General features: G+C 33.6%; 1 protein-coding gene across 3 annotated transcripts; it reads right to left on the bottom strand.

Moving 5' to 3' along the window:
- Positions 1-1903: 1903 nt before the first annotated feature.
- On the bottom strand, positions 1904-19271 carry LOC134245123 (nicotinate phosphoribosyltransferase-like). Of its 3 annotated transcripts, none has more exons than XM_062727381.1 (15): positions 19095-19266; positions 18036-18206; positions 17354-17564; positions 16600-16730; positions 15243-15358; positions 14835-14919; positions 12441-12549; positions 11515-11655; positions 10968-11052; positions 10793-10873; positions 10005-10107; positions 5591-5676; positions 4867-4938; positions 4604-4711; positions 1904-3794 (listed from the first exon to the last, which is right to left on the bottom strand). In XM_062727381.1, the coding sequence occupies exons 1-15, from the start codon at positions 19171-19173 to the stop codon at positions 3717-3719; spliced, it is 1656 nt and encodes a 551-aa protein (XP_062583365.1). In that variant the 5' UTR covers positions 19174-19266; the 3' UTR covers positions 1904-3716. The 3 variants fall into 3 exon arrangements, with proteins under 3 accessions (XP_062583365.1, XP_062583367.1, XP_062583366.1); XM_062727383.1 differs by lacking the exon at positions 19095-19266 and adding an exon at positions 18444-18781; XM_062727382.1 differs by lacking the exon at positions 1904-3794 and adding an exon at positions 4211-4359 and having other exon boundaries at positions 4590-4711; positions 19095-19271.
- Between the last annotated feature and the right edge of the window lie 2 nt (positions 19272-19273).

Raw genomic sequence — 19273 nt, 5'->3', positions numbered from 1 at the left:
AGAAAAATTTGATGTCCACCATTTTGAATCGCCATTTTGACCACTTTAACGCCATTTTCATGAAGTCCAGCATATTTTTTCGGATTCAGAATACTCGAAATAGGTTAAAATACTATGCTGGACGAAATAATAATTATTTGCCGTAAGAAGTATTTTTTCCTATAAATCGGACCAGACTATAGTACATGCATTACACTTTGCAAGACAGAAAACAATCTACATAAATATACTTTTAAATAAAATTGTGAAACTTGCTCATAATTCTACCATGAAGGCGGTTAACAATTAGCTCAGGTGAGCTAATAAGCTAAAATGAAGAGGACTCTCACTTTTGACAGGTTAAAGATGAGAGAGAGAAAAAACTGCCCCTTTTCAATTGATTCATTATAGGAAATAGTAAGCATTGGGTTTTCTACAATTCGACAAGGAAGTATTAATAAAACAAGAGGCCCATGGGTCACATCGCTCACCTGAGCACTGTGGCTAGAAAAAAGTATAAATTGGTTTATTACTGAAAAGTTTAAATCAAAAGTAGTCCCATGACCAATCATGGATTTGCTATTCTTGAGACGATGATTTTAAAAAAAATTTTCCTATATATTTCTATGTAAAACCTTCGGCGGCCATTGTGGCCCCACCCTACCCCCGGGGGTCATGATTTGAACAAATCTGCATCTACACTACATGAGGATGCTATCATATAAATATGATGAATTATGGCTTTGTCATTCATGAGAAGAAGATTTTTAAAGAATTTTCCTATATATTTCTATGTAAAACTTTGGTCAGCCATTTTGGCCCCGACATACCCAAAGGATCATGATTTGAACAAACTAGAAACTACACTACTTGAGGATGCTTCTCTATAAATAATTTATGGCTTTGTCATTCTTGAGAAGAAGATTTTTAAAGAATTTTCCTATATATTTCTATGTAAAACATTGGTCGGCCATTTTGGCCCCGCCCTACCCCCGGGGGTCATGATTTGAACAAATTTAAATCTACACTACCTGAGGATGCTTCCATATAAATGTGATTAATTATGGCTTTGCAATTCTTGAGAAGAAGATTTTAAAAGAATTTTCCTACATATTTCTATGTAAAACTTTGGACAGCCATTTTGGCCCCACCCTACCCCTGGGGGTCATGATTTGAACAAATCTGAATCTACACTACCTGAGGATGCTTCCATATAAATATGATCAATTATGGCTTTGTCATTCTTGAGAAGATTTTTAAAGAATTTTCCTACATATTTCTATGTAAAACTTTGGTCAGCCATTTTTGCCCCGCCCTACCCCTGGGGGTAATGATTTGAACAAACTTGAATCTACACTACCTGAGGATGCTTCCATATAAATATGATGAATTATGGCTTTGTCATTCTTGAGAAGAAGATTTTTAAAGAATTTTCCTATATATTTCTATGTAAAACTTTGGTTGGCCATTTTTGCCCCGCCCTACCCCCGAGGGTCATGATTTGAACAAATCTGAATCTACACTACCTGAGGATCTTTCCCCATAAGTTTCATCTTTCCTGGCACAGTGGTTCTTGAGAAGAAGATTTTTAAATCATACCACCAAATTTTCATTAATTCCCAATTATCTCCCCTTGAAAGAGGGCGTGGCCCTTCATTTGAAAAAACTTGAATTCCCTTCACCCAAGAATGCTTTGTGGCAAGTTTGGTTGAAATTGGCCCAGCGGTTCTTGAGAAGATGTCGAAAATGTTAAAAGTTTACAGACAGACAGACAGACGGACACGGGACAAAATGTGATCAGAAAAAATCATTGTATATTAATATTTACGCCCTGTTCACAGGGAGAGTTTAAATTCAAAATTTACAACATGACAGAAGTCTGGCAAAGACAGAACAAGCTTTCTACACAAAATACAAAGCAAAATTAACTGAAAGATTTTTATTTGTATTGCTTGAAATTAAAGATACATGTATATTTTATCAGACTTCCTATACATTTGTCATTCTATTATACCAGCAACATTAGAAACTCAGTTTGGTAACTGCTACATGTATATCCACAGACTATTCATTAAAACAAACAAACCATTAAAAAGAAAAATACAATGCATAGATGATAGGCTACAAGATGGTTTTGCTGACATGATTGAATCACTCTGTTAAAAGTCTCTGATGAGACTGTAGCTCTAATGGTTTGTAATTATGGAAAAGAATAAATATATCAATCATTGCAATATTGTTCAACTGCATACCCTTTTTACCATTAATAAAGTGAACATGTGTTCCAGTCATTATTTAAAAACAATATTTGGAATAAGACTGAATGAGAATACAAGTTTTTAAAATATTTCATAGTAAATAGTATTACTGGCAACATTGTATAATGTATCAAAATGAGAAAAAATGATAATGTATGTTAATAAAGTCAACCTTCAAATAAAAAGTTCAGGAATTAAGATTAAAAGGTGCATTTTGAAAGACTAAAGCTTTTTGACTAGTCCTTGTCCTAGAAGTGAAAATTCTGTTAGTTAAGGAATAACTGCTTCAAGAGTCTGAACATTCATTTAAAAAAATCTTAGTATAGAGTGTACTAGTAAATGTATTAATGACAAATTCAAATTTTTTATGCACATGTAGTATGGCTCTAAGAAATGTTAACATTTGTCTCACACAATTGATTTATTATGTACAATTCAATAAAAATATCTCTGTTTCAAATAAAATCTTATCTAAAAATATAACAAATTCATTAAAATCATTTTGAAAAAAACAACTAATGATTGTATAGTCTTCAGGCACAATGACTCAGATAAAACAAAAACATGAGATTTTCAGGGTGAGCACCCTGTGGAAATAAGAATACATGGAGGAGGGGCAGTTTATGTGTACATGTTTCTATGAGAGGATAATGTAATTTTCTCGTACAAACAAAAGAGGTAGTAACACGGACTTTGTAAGAAACAGTAGCACAGGAGAGAGGGGGATACAAGTATGTGTGCAGTTGGATGATATGTTTTTTATACTGATAGAGTTACCTTGTGAATAACATAATGCAATATGGGGTGCCACCCCATAGTAACAAAATGATGTTCTTTTAATATGTATCATAATATTGAATAAAAAAAATTCAAAATTCAAAAACAGCTCCGCGGTCACACTAACATGAATCTGAAAAAAAAATATTTTAAATCACAGTATGGCTGAAAAATCTATAATACTGCACTGAAAGGACAAATAAAGTGTATAAATCTACTTAAATTGGTACAAGAGATGTATTCATATTTTAGGTCTTGTCTTATCAAAAGAACTTTTGACCTATAACTTAAATATCCTTTAAGAATAATTGTCCTTTTTTTTTAGCATTTTGAATTTCTTTATTATATTTTATTTCTTTTTGGAAATAAATCTTTAGAGAGCAATTTTTATTTAAAATATTCGCTAGGCAGAGTTAGACACACTTAAAATCATGGCATACATATGGTCTGAATTGCAAGTTCTTTTGCAAAACAGGCCCTACGTTTCTAAACAGGGCAAAAAATGAAAGATAGTTCTAACACATCAGGAAATAAAAACATATTGCACACAAAACAGAGTCCATTGAGTAATTAAGATTGTCTGGAATACTGAAAAATAAGTATAAACAAAATGGTCTCCTTAAAAAGGCAGTTATAAGACAATATACTGGCTGTAAAACTAAGATTTTCATTGGTCAACAGGACTGACTTTAGCATCCCATTTTAACACAGCTCTCCAATGGGTGCATTCTTTAGCCAGAGTTCATGCATAAAGGTGTAAAGCTCACTGCTTACAGACACCTGAAATAGAAATCAAGTTTATCATCAGAGCAAAAGTAACACCACAGTGAAAAACTTGTTTTCTTATTGTCCTTATTCTTAAACCTTTAAGTACATACACACACTTAACCATCCACCCTTGAAATACAGTAAAACAACAATACCGATATGTCAGTGTGAATATACACTATTATGTGAATATACACAAGTATAATTACGAAAATAACATACAGATGAACAGGAAGTTGACATCAGATTCGTACAAAAATGAATCCCACCACGTTGCATGCCTCAACAAAGAATGTGCTAAAATTTCAAGCATCTACCAAGAGTTGCTGTGAAAACTGTGACCAAAAACTTATTACAGACAGATAGACAGACAAACTGACAGAGAGACACAAGGGTAAAACAGTAGATCCCCCTCTCCTTCCAAGTGGGGGTATAATAAATCAACAATACTCCTGTATATATCTGGTAAATCAGACAGCCAACGTGTTGTTTTTAACCTCAGAAAAATCTAAGTTCTTGCTTCCTCTGAGAAGGAAGATGAGGAATCGTTTAGCTTTGGCCATGTTTTCATATGGACCTAAAGTAATACTGTAAATGTATTATATTTAGCGTATACGATATTTAGTGGAAAGTGATTTTTAAGCAAGTTAGCGTAGATTTGATTTAGCGCATTTCGATATTCTTATTCATGTATCAATGTTTAAGACATTTAGCAATGTACTTGAATTAGCAGAAGTATCTTTCCGCCAAAAGCACTAAGAAGAATACATCGCCAAATGTAATGCGTTTACAGTATACTGGTGTGACACCCGCAGCATTACCTTGTATGGTGTAGGATTCAGTGCTCTCTTGTGGTCAATTCTCAGGGTTTGTAGAGATTTAAGGGCCTTGGTTCGAAGTTCAGTTAGGGTTGGAAGAGGTTGTACCACCTGTTGAATATTGAAAGTTTAAAAAAAAAATATCTATAAACTTTTAAATCCAACTACAAAACTTTGAAAGTCAAATATATCAGTAAGTAATTGTAAATAATTGTCATTTAGATATTATTAAATGCAATATGGATCAGATTCGAAATCCCACTTACCTTTCCTTTGTCCCAGTAACACTTGTGAAGCAGTTCAACTTTGGCTGGGATTACGTAGGCTCGTCTTGATTCCTGGAAATTTATCCACAAAATAAATTAGCTTAATTCAGTATCAACATAATTAAACAAAATATAAAGATATGTTCATATAATACCAAGGATAGCCCATGAAATTTGGAAAGGACATTTCAAATGGGATCCTTTATTGCACAGATGTAGCCTAAGGAGGAGGTGTTTCTGTGAGAGGAAACTGGAGTACCCAGAAAAATCCCACATGTCCACTTATGTAACAATTTACCTTTTTTATTCAATCACTGCTGAATAAAAGGATCAAAACTCTAGTTAGGTCAGTGGTTATTACACTTTCTTCTTTCCACTGCAACCAGAGTTCCATCCTTGTGATCATCAGTATACACATTTTCTTTTGAATTGAATCTATACATAAAATTCAAGAATGAAAAACCTGGTCACATCTTTGCAAACCCAATAAATAGGAGAGGACTTCCGGTGAAGGCCAGAATAAACTTAGTATTCAGGATGAGATGGTCAACAGAACATGGTCTGTATTCATATTGGTTCACATCATAAGGCCATTCTTCAAATGGTGACACAACATTCAGGAAGGGACAAAGTCAACAGAAAATATCCTGTACCAAGAGTGGGTGACATAAATATAGCTTTAAGCAAGAGATGGTGCACAAAATAAGTACTGTTAGTACCGTACCTGTATAGGATGACGACATAAGACACGTTCTCCAGGCTGTGGCGCCGTCTCTGAAGGTTGCATCATAAGATCTACTAGAGCATTGCCTACAAGTAATAAGTCACATGCTGCATCATAAGATCTACTAGAGCATTGCCTACAAGTAACAAGTCACATGCTGCATCATAAGATCTACTAGAGCATTGCCTAAAAGTAACAAGTCACATGCTGCATCATAAGATCTACTAGAGCATAAGATCTACTAGAGCATTGCCTAAAAGTAACAAGTCACATGATGCATCATAAGATCTACTAGAGCATTGCCTAAAAGTAACAAATCACATGCTGCATCATAAGATCTACTAGAGCATTGCCTACAAGTAACAAGTCACATGCTGTATCATAAGATCTACTAGAGCATTGCCTGAAAGTAACAAATTACATGCTGTATCATAAAGGTACTTGGACACAGATTTGAAGTCAATATTTTCTCTATAATATTACGACTTATATATTTTAATAGCATTTCACACAAAAATTAATTAAAAATCTTATTTCATTTAAAAGTTATTAAAAATATTTTGGCGGGTTTGATTGACATATCCTTGCACTTTCACAAGTTTTAACCTTATTCTTAACTCTTTACAACTTACTGAACTGTTATGCCACATACACTTAATGTTCACGTCATAGAAATAGAAATTTACCATTTCCCCGCAAGCACCTTTTAGCGTGGTACACGTTTCCTAAAGCGCAAATAATATTATGACACAAAAATAACTTTTCACAAGTTTTTGCAAGTATAAAATAGAAGGAAATTGCCATTAAATTTAAGATTAAATGAACTTTTTAAAGTGCGTGAAAATGCGTGATTGCGGGGAAACGGATAAAGTGGAAATGGTATATGCAATTTTTAATTGTGTTTTATTGTGTATTCATGAGAAATATTAACACTTTTATCCAGAAAAATAATTTTATTCAGAGTAGAAATGTTAGAAAGCAAAACTCCTTCACAAGTATTGTCATTCCAAACTAAGAGTTGCGTACAGAGTTTAGCAAATCGATCACACTCGTGTTATGTACACAGTTTTTGTAAACAGGGCTCGAGTTCTGTTAATGTTTATGTTTACAATTCACCGGGTGCGTTCAACAGTCACAGTCTGCTTACCACAACTGCACGGACTGATAATATATTGTGTGTTTGTTTTGCTTTCGAATATGTCTACTCTGAATTTTCTAGATTATAGTATTAATATTTTTCATTTATACAAAACGAGATTGCCACTTTTCCTAAGAATTAAGAATACAATTAATTTGTGAAAGTGCAAGGATGTGTCAATCAAAACCGCCAAATAATTTGAAATTTTAATATCTTTTATATGAAATAAAATTTTTAATTAATTTTTCTGCGAAATGCTATTAAAATATATAAGTCGTAATATTATAGAGAAAATAATAACTTGAAATCTGTGTCCAAGTACCTATAAAATCTACTAGAGCATTGCCTGAAAGTAACAAATTACATGCTGCATCATAAGGCCAAAAAAAACTAGAACTGTCCAAACGGGACAAAATACCCCCCGCTGGGTTTTTCAGAAGTAAGTTTTTCCTTAATAAAGATATGTATCAAACATGAATTATGAAATTTTTCTTCCAGTGACCTTGACTTCCCCAAAGAGCTTGACCCAAGGTCATGACACTCCTTAAGTCAGGAGGAATCTTTCTGTGAAATGAGAACCTACCAAATTTATCCATAAGAAAGATATGGACTGGACACAAATTATGAATTTTTTCTTCCAGTGACCTTGAACTTCCCCAAATGACCTTGGGTCAAGGTCATGACACACTCTCAGGTCATGGGCAATCTTTGTGTGAAATGAGAACCTACCAAGTTTATCCATAAGAAAGATATAGACTGGAAACGAATTATGAAATTTTTCTTCCAGTGACCTTGAAGTTCCCCAAATGACCTTGGGTCAAGGTCATGACACACCCTTGGGTCATGAGCAATCTTTGTGTGAAATGAGAACCTACCAAGTTTATCCATAAGAAAGATATAGACCAGACACGAATTATGAAATTTTTCTTCCAGTGACCTTGAAGTTCCCCAAATGACCTTGAATCAAGGTCAGGACACACCCTTATATCATGGGCAATCTTTGTGTGAAAGGAGAACCTACCAAGTTTATCCATAAGAAAGATATGGACCGGACACGAATTATGAAATTTTTCTTCCAGTGACCTTGAAGTTCCCCAAATGACCTTGGGTCAAGGTCATGACACACCCCTTGGGTCATGGGCAATCTTTGTGTGAAATGAGAACCTACCAAGTTTATCCATAAGAAAGATATGGACCGGACACGAATTATGAAATTTTTCTTCCAGTGACCTTGAAGTTCCCCAAATGACCTTGGGTCAAGGTCATGACACACCCTTAGGACATGGGCAATCTTTGTATGGAGTAGTAGATTCTAATGTCCCTCTGTAAGAAAGATATGGACCGGACATGATTACATAGACAGACGGACGGACGGACAGACGGACAGCTGGACAGCTAGACAGACGGACACACGGACAAGGTGATTCCTATATACCCCCCCAAACTTCGTTTGCGGGGGGTATAATTAATCAATAGTTTCTCAAGCCAAAAAAATCAGAATTCAATGCGGCAGGCAGGTTTTTTTTTTTTTTTTTTTTTTTTTTTTTTTTTGAAGCAGGATTTAGTCTACACATTTTTTAAAGTCGTTTGTTAAAAAACAAGAGGCCCACGGGCTACATCGCTCACCTGAGCACTGTGGCTAGGAAAAAGTAGATATTGGTTTATTATTGAAAAGTTTAAATCCAAAAGTAGTCCCATGACCAATTATGGCTTTGCTATTCTTGAGAAAAAGATTTTTAAAGAATTTTCCCATATATTTCATGTAAAACTTTGGTCAGCCATTGTGACCCCGCCCTACCCCAGGGGGTCACGATTTGAACAAACTTGAATCTACACTACCTGAGGATGCTTCCATATAGATATGATCAATTATGGCTTTGTTATTCTTGAGAAGAAGATTTTTAAAAAACTTTTCCTATATATTTCTATGTAAAACTTTGGTCGGCCATTTTGGCCCCGCCCTACCCCCGGGGGTCATGATTTGAACTAACTTGAATCTACACTACCTGAGAATGCTTCCATATAAATATGATCAATTATGGCTTTTCTATTCTTGAGAAAAAGATTTTTAAAAAATTTCCTATATATTTCTATGTAAAACTTTGGTCGGCCATTGTGGCCCCGCCCTACCCCCGGGGGTCATGATTTGAACAAATGTGAATTTACACTACCTGAGAATGCTTCCATATAAATATGATCAATTATGGCTTTGATATTCTTGAGAAGAAGATTTTTAAAGAATTTTCCCATATATTTCTATGTAAAACTTTGGTCGGCAATTGTGGCCCCGCCCTACCCCCGGGGGTCATGATTTGAACAAATTTGAATCTACACTTCCTGAGGATGTTTCCCTATAAGTTTCGTCTTTCCTGGCACAGTGGTTCTGGAGAAGAAGATTTTTAAAACATACCACCAAATTTTCATTAATTCCCAATTATCTCCCCTTGAATGAGGGCGTGGCCCTTTATTTGAACAAAGTTGAATCCCTTTCACCAAGTTTTTGGCAAGTTTGGTTGAAATTGGCCCAATGGTTCTTGAGAAGAAGTCGAAAATGTGAAAAGTTTACAGACAGACGGACGCCGGACAAAATGTGATCAGAAAAGCTCACTTGAGCCTTCGGCTCAGGTGAGCTAAAAATGATAATATCTACTAATTCTTAAGTTTTGTTCTCTGAAATTAGTAATAATATATATTCAACTTTAAATGTTATTCCAAACATTTATTAAAAGTTAATTTATAAAATACTGTAAATTTAGAAGAAAGATATTGTTTTTCTAATAAAACATCTTTCTTAGCATTTATGAAAAGGGCAATAACTCGATTTTCTTTTTTCAACTTGGAAAAATAGAAAATTGAGTTATTTCCCTTTTCAATATGTCAATACAATTGTTCAATGCGGCCGTTTTTGAACTGATGCAGTGGTGCCTGAGAAACTTGATTAATTTTTTTTTTGGCCTAAGATCTACTAGAGCATTGCCTAAAAGTAATTAAAATCACATGCTGTATCAAAATCTCTTTTCTGTTTTTTCTTCAGGAATTTGGATGGATAACTTTTTTCTATGTTTGTTTATCATGCTATACCTAAGATTTAATGACAACCTACTAAGAATTTTCATTTCCATTCCAGGAATTAGGGAAGCAAATGATTATCCCAGATGTAAACATTTTCTTTTTTAACTTATTGTTTATATGTATGATGTTATAATCTTTACTAATGGTATTAATAAAACCAAATTAGCCAAAAATTTAATTTGGAAACAATTTAATAATACTGACCGTCAATACCAAACAAGCGATAGGCAAGTTTCCTGCCTGGAATGGTCACCTTTTCTACATCCTCACTCAGTTTCATTCGAGGGTTTTTATTTATTTCAACCAGCTAGAATAAAGAAAAAATGAAAATTGCTAAGAGTTAAAGCATTTTTTTTTCATTTTTATTTATTAACATCTATGAATATTTTCAATGTTAAAAAAAATCCATAGTATTTACATATCACTGAACATTTAGTGCTGCTTATTAAATTGCTTTCCTTGTACACATCCATTAATGCTGGTTGTTGTTCATAGCCCCCCTCCCCCAAATAGTTGGCTGTTGTTCTCACCCCCCCCCCCTTGCTCCAAAAATGTTAGTTGTTGAGAATATCTTACCTTGTTCATCTTCTCACCAATGCCAGATGTTAATAATGTTATACAGTGTACTGACCCTCTAGTCTGGTTTTTCTTACGTTGTAAACACCTGTTAGTGCTGGTTTTTGTGCCTCCCAGTGCTGGCTTTTTCAGAGACTTTTCTTGTAAACCCCCTAGTGTTGTTGATTCTGAATATGGGTTAACTTGTATAACCCCTCCCCCCCACCCCTCAGTGCTAGTTGCTGCGTACATCTCAAGTACTGACTGTTGTGTAATACCCATCGTGCTCACTATTAGCAGTCTGACCTTGTACACTCTCCCTGTACATGTAAACTACCCCATGTTCTCACTGTTGAGACTTGTGCATAACCCCTAGTGCTAATTGTTATGCATGTTTTAACATTGTAAATAACTCTTGGTGCTATAGAAAATCTTACCTTGTACACACCCCCTAGTGCTGGCTGTTTTTGGCATGTGACTAAATGAGTACCGACCCCAAAGCTGTCAATTTCATGGCCCTATCAAATTCAGAAATCCATAGATTAATTCAGGTGAATTTCAAATCTTTCTCAAAAGTGTTTAGTGCATTATCTGTAACTTTAATTGTGTTACCTGCTGATTAAGAGAATGTATTGTATCTTCATTGATGTCATTACTGGCCACAATGTTTAATTTAGCAAACCATGGAACTCCAAACCTTAAAATAAATGAATCACATTCTCAAAAATAAAAAAACGAAGAAAACTAGTATGAAAGATTTGACCTTGCAGAAATATTTCACATCACCAATGTCACACATTTACGTCTCCGACATACATAAGATCAATTCAAATAATTTTTTTTACATTAAAACTCAAGGATAAGAATTTAGACAAGGGTTGAGTATATATACATTGTTCAATTGCTTTCTTCATCAGAAACAATATCACACATCAGATTCTTTCAAGCATTCTGTACACAATAAAAGAAATTTGCTTTAAGATTGTGTTTTGATGGGAGATAACCTCTATGAACTAAAATTTCCTGCATGAATTTGTCATAGACTTGTCATTTCAAATTATCCTAATTGCAGAATGTATAAATGATCCTTTGATATGAATAAGATGTATTTACTTATTGGCTACCTTTTTGAAGTGATATAAATAAGATGTACACTTACTTATCTGCTACCTTCTTGAAGCTCTCTCTGACTACCTGAGACAGGTACGCCAAGTCTCCACTGTCCAGACGAATTCCCCTAGGTTCATATCCAAAGTCACTGAGAGCCATGGCTACAGTACAGAAGTTAGGGAGCCCTGACCTATATATAATTCAATTCACATCAAATTATAGATGTTAGACGTAATGTATAGTGCTGGGTATCGCAACGGAAAATTGTATCGCGATATATTGCAATATTATATTTTGTATTGCAATATATCACGATATAAATATTTAATAATCTCTTGCTTTTCGTCAAGGTTAAATGAAAACACAAACTCAAATTACATGTATTCTCGAGTTGATATTCTTATTGCCTGATCGCGTTATGTCGGCGCAAGCGGCAAGATAAGTTTTTTTGTCGCACTTGTTGAATTCAATTAAGCTGTAATACTCAGATTCAGCTTTAACATGAAGGGGTTTCATATAACAGCTGTTGTCGTTTCGTTTTTGAAAGAGACATGTCTCTGATTTCTGATCACACTTCACTTCGCTTGCCGCCATATTTTACCTTGAAAAGGGCAAATAACTCTTTTTGTAACAATTTATAGCATATCGAACCCAAACCGGTATTCACAAAAAAATACCGCGATACGTATTGTGAAGAACGAAATCGGGATACACCGGTTAACCGGTAATATCGCACAGCACTAGTAATGTAACACATTTTTTAAACATGCAGTCTTAAAAAAAATCAAAAAATTGTATAAAACTTCATCTTTGGATCATTTATATATTATGCTGGAATTAGAAAATAAAATCATTCATTGTGAATTTTCCTTAAACCAATTAAACAAGTATTAGAATACTTATTAGAATAAGTTGTGAAAACATTTTAGGAATTAAGCCACCAGTATTATTTCTCCTTTGTACTGAGAGTCTTACCTGATGACATCGTATGTGTCAATAAGAGCCAGGAAGCCATCGGGGAAAGCGTGAGCGTACGCTATAAAGGCAGCCAATTCCCCCTCAGAAGCCTGGTCATCCAGAAAATCTAAAACATCATCAACATTAATACAGAATCAAAGCCTGATCATCCAGAAAATCTAAAATATTGTCAACATTAAGGTAGTTCTACACTCGGCACTAAATGGGCTCAATCTTAAAAATTCTGCTTTTATAAGATAGACATACATCCCAGCAATGGATAGACGCAAGAAAAAATATATGTCAGCATGTTAACTTTTCCGCTATTGCCTATCGGAGTATATACTAGTACCGCGAAATGTAAAATATTGAAAATATACGTATCCTAGATTTTGTTGTATATAAATGAATTAAAGTCTAAATATTCAACTTTAGTACCCAAAATAAAGTAGAAAAATGTAAGTAAACAATATATAATCATTGTTTTGCATGAATTATTATAAACAGATGCACTTTGTTAGGGTAATGCATCAAAATTTGATATGAGAAAATATGCTTCACTGTTCAATCTCGGCCATTTAAAAAAAATTATGGACTCAAACTTCGTAAATTTGCATTATTTTTACTAAATGATATTTAAGAAAAAGAATAAGCTTAAAAAAAGTATATGTTGACGAATTACTTTTCGTGGTATGAGCTCTACACTAAAGGTACCCCCCTAATTTCCTTCTTCCAGAAGTAATATATTGCCACATTTTCCTGTAATACTGTTAATGTTTGAGTGTATATTTGTATTAACAAAGTTGTACATATTTAAAACAATAATTATACACACCCAATACCTATTGTCCCTAAAATCTATCTTATTTTACGCTTTAAAAAAATTAAAACACACTTGTCTGTATTAATTGGAGACAAATGAAAATGAAAGTGATTGACTGATTCTAACAAACAGGATAATTTTGTTACAAAAAATAAGTATGCTGCAAGTGAATCAACTTTTGTCATATACTTATATTCAAAAGATAATTTTTGCATTGTGATTCGTGGGTAAGCAGGTTTGGAGGGGGGGGGGTATGCGTTTTATACAATAATTATTATTCAAAGTAAATTTAATTTTGTAATGTTTAATAGTAAAATTCATAAATTGTCTAAGTCAAATCGTAGTCATTACTTTTCTTCCGAATTATCACTAGTAACTTTAACTTGGCCGCCGACAATAGTCGCCTCGACTTCGACAGTTTGAAACATGTTCTGATGTAGCAGTTCGTCGTTCGTGTTATCGGCACGGCATATAACACATGCATCATTCACAGAAATATCATTTTCTTACCTAATTATTTCTGTCAACCGAAAGTTGTTCCCAGCCTTCTCTTTTTAATTAATTAAACTGTAGAATCAGTGTTTGTATGTTTGTTGATGCGAGCGACTTGGAACAAAATCGTTACCGGATATTTAAAATGCTAAGTAAAAGTCAAACCAATATAGTTCAAAAATCACATCTAATACAGACGTAGTCGAAGAGCAAAGCCTGATTGCCCAGAAAATCTAAAACATCATCAACATTAATACAGAATCAAAGCCTGATCATCCTAAAACATCATCAACATTAATACAGAATCAAAGCCTGATTGTCCAGAAAATCTAAAACATCATCAACATTAATACAGAATCAAAGCCTGATCATCCAGAAAATCTAAAATATCGTCAACATTAATACAGAATCAAAGCCTGATCGTCCAGAAAATCTAAAATATCGTCAACATTAATACAGAATCAAAGCCTGGTCATCCAGAAAATCTAAAACATCATCAACATTAATACAGAATCAAAGCCTGGTCATCCAGAAAATCTAAAATATCGTCAACATTAATACAGAATCAAAGCCTGATCATCCAGAAATTCTAAAATATCGTCAACATTAATACATAATCAAAGCCTGATCGTCCAGAAAATCTAAAATATCGTCAACATTAATACAGAATCAAAGCCTGATCGTCCAGAAAATCTAAAATATCGTCAACATTAATACAGAATCAAAGCCTGATCGTCCAGAAAATCTAAAATATCGTCAACATTAATACATAATCAAAGCCTGGTCATCCAGAAAATCTAAAACATCATCAACATTAATACAGAATCTAAGAATGTCTGAACAGAGTCATGCTTCATCCAAATCAACTACACAATAGACATATACATTTAAGGAAAAACTGTCCATTTTTTTTTGGTTTATGATATGAAGTGAACTGCATACACAGAGGGCAGATCAATCAAAAGCAAATGGCTTTATGATTATATAAAGCTGTTTCCTTATGTAATTGTGTTTATCTCTGAAAACCATATTTCGTGATGTAAATATAAAATGAAAGAATTCTGTTCAACTTTGGATCAAACAAATGTTGCACCTACCCAATACTGGGGCTAAGTCCTTCCTCCATTTTACACAAACTGCTGTGAATTTGAGTACCTGGTTAGTTTTCTTATTCAGCAGTTCCTATAACATGATAAAAACATAACATCATATAGTTACAAACCTTGCTTTTGTAAACACTGTTACTTATTGCTACAATTTGGCTTTGTAAATGAAGTCAACTTCAAAAGTAATTTGAGTTAATAAAATATACTACAAACAAAAGCACTTTAAAATTGACTTCTGTCTTAAATATGGAAATGTAGAAGTAAAAGACTACTTAACACATTACACTGTATCATCTCATTTCTTTGTTGTTAAGAAACATTGAAATGACTTCCTTGCCCTGTTTTATTACAACTTTAAAGTACCGGGTATACAATATTTACATTAACATCTGAATTCACCTTTTCTTGAACTTCTGAAAGAGAAGAGTAGGAATTGACAAAAGCGTGGGCGTGTGTTCCTCTGACTGGAATGTTGTACATCTTCCCTGCCAACACATTGCTGGTCCCATCAAACCCTACAACAAATATGGAATGACTGGTATATCAGAGCTAACATGGCATGGAATGAAAAAAAAAAGATATTCCATGAATACAGGTATCTTTTTCTGTCCTTATACCCCCTCCCCTCTTGTTAAAGATACGGCAAATACAATCTATGACTGCTTATGGATTTAATAAATAAATGTCCAAATTCTTATCTTTAAAACAACTGAGTGCCAACTGACTACATGTCCCTTTTTGTAAACTTCCTTTGGCACGTACCACTTGAAAAAAAACAATTGTGCTATTTCAATTACTTGGCATACATTCATCTTAATAATAAAACTAATTTTGTATAATTTTATATCAGTCAAACTGAAAGGAGTCAAATTTAAATAGGGATTAGAAAGTTAACATTTCTTATTGCAACATTTGGGTCAAGGTTTTGGCTGGAGACTTTGCCTCTACTCTTTTCGGGAGAAGAAGAAAATTAATATTAAACCAAAATGAAGCCAGGTGAGTGTTGTGGCCCATATTCCTCTTGTTTAGAGTAGAAGAAAATAACAAAATCAGATGAATATAGAAAAATCTTAACAAGACAAAAAATTTAAACACTGGTGGAGAGGGATTTAAATACGCTCATTAAACATGTCACTAAGTGTATCATCTAACACATTCACTACTTAAAAAAATTATTGTAAAAATAAATATAGATATCCTAATATAATTAGTTGAAAATTTGAATGATGTTTCATGCACAGTTTTTCTAATTTTGATAAATACCCTCTGTTCATGATCATACAATTTTAAGACTGCATTATTACAGTGTTTTATGCACTGATACTAAAATGAAATATATAGATAAGGACAATGCAAACATAAGAATTAGATTAAGGGTTTTGTAAATATAAAAATCACTTTAAATATATTACATAACATATCCACAGAAAAACTCAGCAGACTTTTATTATACATTTTCAGCAGGTTATTTAAGGGTCAGATTAACTCTCTTTTCTATGTATGGATATGTAATTACAAAGAAGCATTTTACTAATCCTTTTGATCCCAGTTAAAGTGCACTCAAGGACAATATAACAAAATCAAGTTTGGGACAACTGGTCTAATTTAGAAATCCTATTAGAACTATATACAGCAGTTTAGGTTGAATCAGAAATCAATGTAAAGCTAATATCAATAAGAGGGGAAAATCAATGTCTCCTTAAAAGAATAAACAAACGTGTTAAGTAGAATCAATAAGAAAATTAATACAACTGACCGCCAAGGTAGCAGTATCTGGAGGCAGATAAGGCCCCATCAGGACCCTGAGCTCTTCTGAGTCCAAACTCCAGTAAGGTTTTGTCTCGACCTGCCGCTTGTCTGAATCTCATTCCATTTGTGGCGACCAAACTACAAATTTATTTCACAGTGTTTAAGACCTGCAGTGCATCTAATATTTGCAAGGTGTTACCTGCCAATAAACATTACATATTTTGTGGTTAATTGGTACAGCAAGTAAATTCAGCAAGACCTCTTTGAAAACCATGATATATTTTTCCTTCACAGAAACTAATTAAAGCAGGGTTGTCCATAAGAATTGAAATAGGTTACATTTAAAAAGTAGAAGCGGATTTGGAGTTCCTCCCCTAATGGGGATTTTAGGAGGAATAACAAAAATAACTGGGGATTACATCATTAAAGGCTTGGAAATTTCCCGGCCCCTGGGTCTTAGGGACAACCCTTTTCAGCATTGTTAAAGGGTTTTTTTTCTAAATAACTTATCACAGACTTCCAAACATCAAATTTTGCTTAATAATTTTTAATTTATAATTCCTCAATCGAAACATGAGATGTTTATATATATACTGATATACAATTCCTCTATATATATAGAGGAATTGATTCCTTTTGTTGATTTCTATTTTTATAGACAAAACTCTTTATATACCACACTGACTTCTAATAATAAGTGCACAACAAGTTGTTGAATTAATGTGTACCAGTGAATACAATATATTCATATTTTATTTTACCTGGCATAGTTAACAAGGTTTAGAAGAGGTGTTTCCATTAACTGTACCACAGGGAGGGGGCCCTCTATTGAGATTAGGGGGACCTTGGGGAACACAACCATCCCCTCGTCAATTGCAACCAGTCGCACCTCATTTGTTGTTAAATTTTGAAGGTAATCAAAAAATTCATTTTCAATATTTTCAGGTAAAACTGTCTTTAGATAGTTGATATCTACAACAGAAAAATAAATATTATTAACAGTGAGAGATACAGAGATACATGATTACATTTTTCACAAATTGCTATGAAGGCAAGAAATATGATTTGATACTAACAATACACATAAACACAGTCAAAAACTTCATTTTCTTGAATTTAATGGACCTAATGGCTAATGTACTGTTAAGTTGACCTGGGAACTTTAATCAAAGGAGAACCGAGTCAAAAAAAGATCAGTCATCATTTCTGGAACTAAGTTTAATATAGAGCAACTCTTGCAGACAGTATCTGCAGATTTCTATCACCTATGATTAACCCAATCTAAGTAAAATTAGATATTCGATCCACTCGCATACTTGTTACACTAACATCGATGTTAGTGTAGTGAGTATGCGAGCGGATCTAACATCTAATTTTAATTAGATTGTGATTAATCATGCCCAGTAATTTATAAATTCAGGATAAGAAATACATGTAACTCACCACTGACTGAGAACTTGAAACTTTTGACAAACTTAATGCATTCTTCTAAACCAGCAAAAATTGTAAATTCTCCTTTAAATGGATTTTTCCTGAAGTACAGATCGAAGACTGCAGTTTCATTTCTCTTTCCACTTTTCCAGTAAGCATATGCCATGGTTATCTGGTACAAGTCTGAAATATAATATCATTCAAAAGACTTTACAGTATTATTTGTACATATTGTAACCATGCAATCAAGATTAAAACAAATATTGGTTATCTTTTAAAAATTATCTTTAGAATGCTAAAACATCAAAAAAATTCAAACCATAAATTTGTCATATCACTAAAAATGTTGAAAAAAAGGTGAAAATATGTGCATAAAAAAAAGAGAACAAACTGTTACTATCCAACTAAGTAAATCGTTACCTAGTATATAAACATGCATTTTTTTTCAAACTCAGTAGCACTAGCTGTCTCCTTGATAACTTATTGTCTTTGATTGATTAATACCCTGATACAGTCCCTGCCACCTACACTGATTACGGTATGTGTACTTTTTAAATACTCAAGTTAAAGTGAAATAGGACTTGATCCCTATATCAGATCTGACAGAGCACCGTGACCCACTATAATCCCTTGCTATGGAATGCATCATAATGAATAGATATTTCCATAACTGCAATAAACATTGCAGCCATATTCAATAAATATCTTATTGACAATTGTGAATTTAGTCCGTTTAATGTTGAAATTAGAACTGCAAACTTTCATTTTCCTTTCCAAGAACTTAGTATATTCATTTTTTAAAATTATTTTAGTGGGCCTCGCTAATGAATTTGTAAAGAATCGTATTCATTGAAAAATATTGATTGAAATAGAATGTTGGCTCTCAAACAGCATCAGAATCCCTGATGCGGAAATTAATCAATTCAGCTGTTTAAAATACAGTATACTAAAATCAGCTGCATGTCTCCACATCGTGATGTCATTTGACCATGCCTGCAGATATCCTACTTTCACTTTCAGTGTTTTTACTAAAACACTCCAAATACATCAACACCTCTCTTTTAAAAGTACCTGTTAAGGTGGCTTGAATAACTCCATTCTGCTCTTTATTAAGCACACGCGAAATATTTGTATCCCCACTTGCAGACATCTTTGTTGCTATCCGACAAGGAACAGCGTTTATCGCGATCGACCTTTCACTGAATGAAAACTCCAGAAGAACACCGAGAATTTCGTTTGTAAAGGGCGAT

This window comes from Saccostrea cucullata, unplaced genomic scaffold (assembly GCF_032062105.1).
Source record: "Saccostrea cucullata isolate Sc308-1 unplaced genomic scaffold, CSIRO_AGI_Scuc_v1 ctg53, whole genome shotgun sequence".
Classification (NCBI taxonomy): Eukaryota; Metazoa; Mollusca; class Bivalvia; order Ostreida; family Ostreidae; genus Saccostrea; species Saccostrea cuccullata.
This window is presented reverse-complemented; position numbering and strand designations above follow the sequence as displayed.

Excerpts from the sequence above, each read along its gene's own strand:
- LOC134245123 (XM_062727381.1), bottom strand. The coding sequence starts at position 19,173 with ATGTCTGCAAGTGGGGATACAAATATTTCGCGTGTGCTTAATAAAGAG. Across the intron at positions 16,731-17,353 it reads AACCTTGTTAACTATGCCAG|TTTGGTCGCCACAAATGGAA; the intron begins GTAAAATAAAAT and ends ATAAATTTGTAG. Across the intron at positions 10,874-10,967 it reads TACATTCTCTTAATCAGCAG|GGCCATGAAATTGACAGCTT; the intron begins GTAACACAATTA and ends TGAATTTGATAG.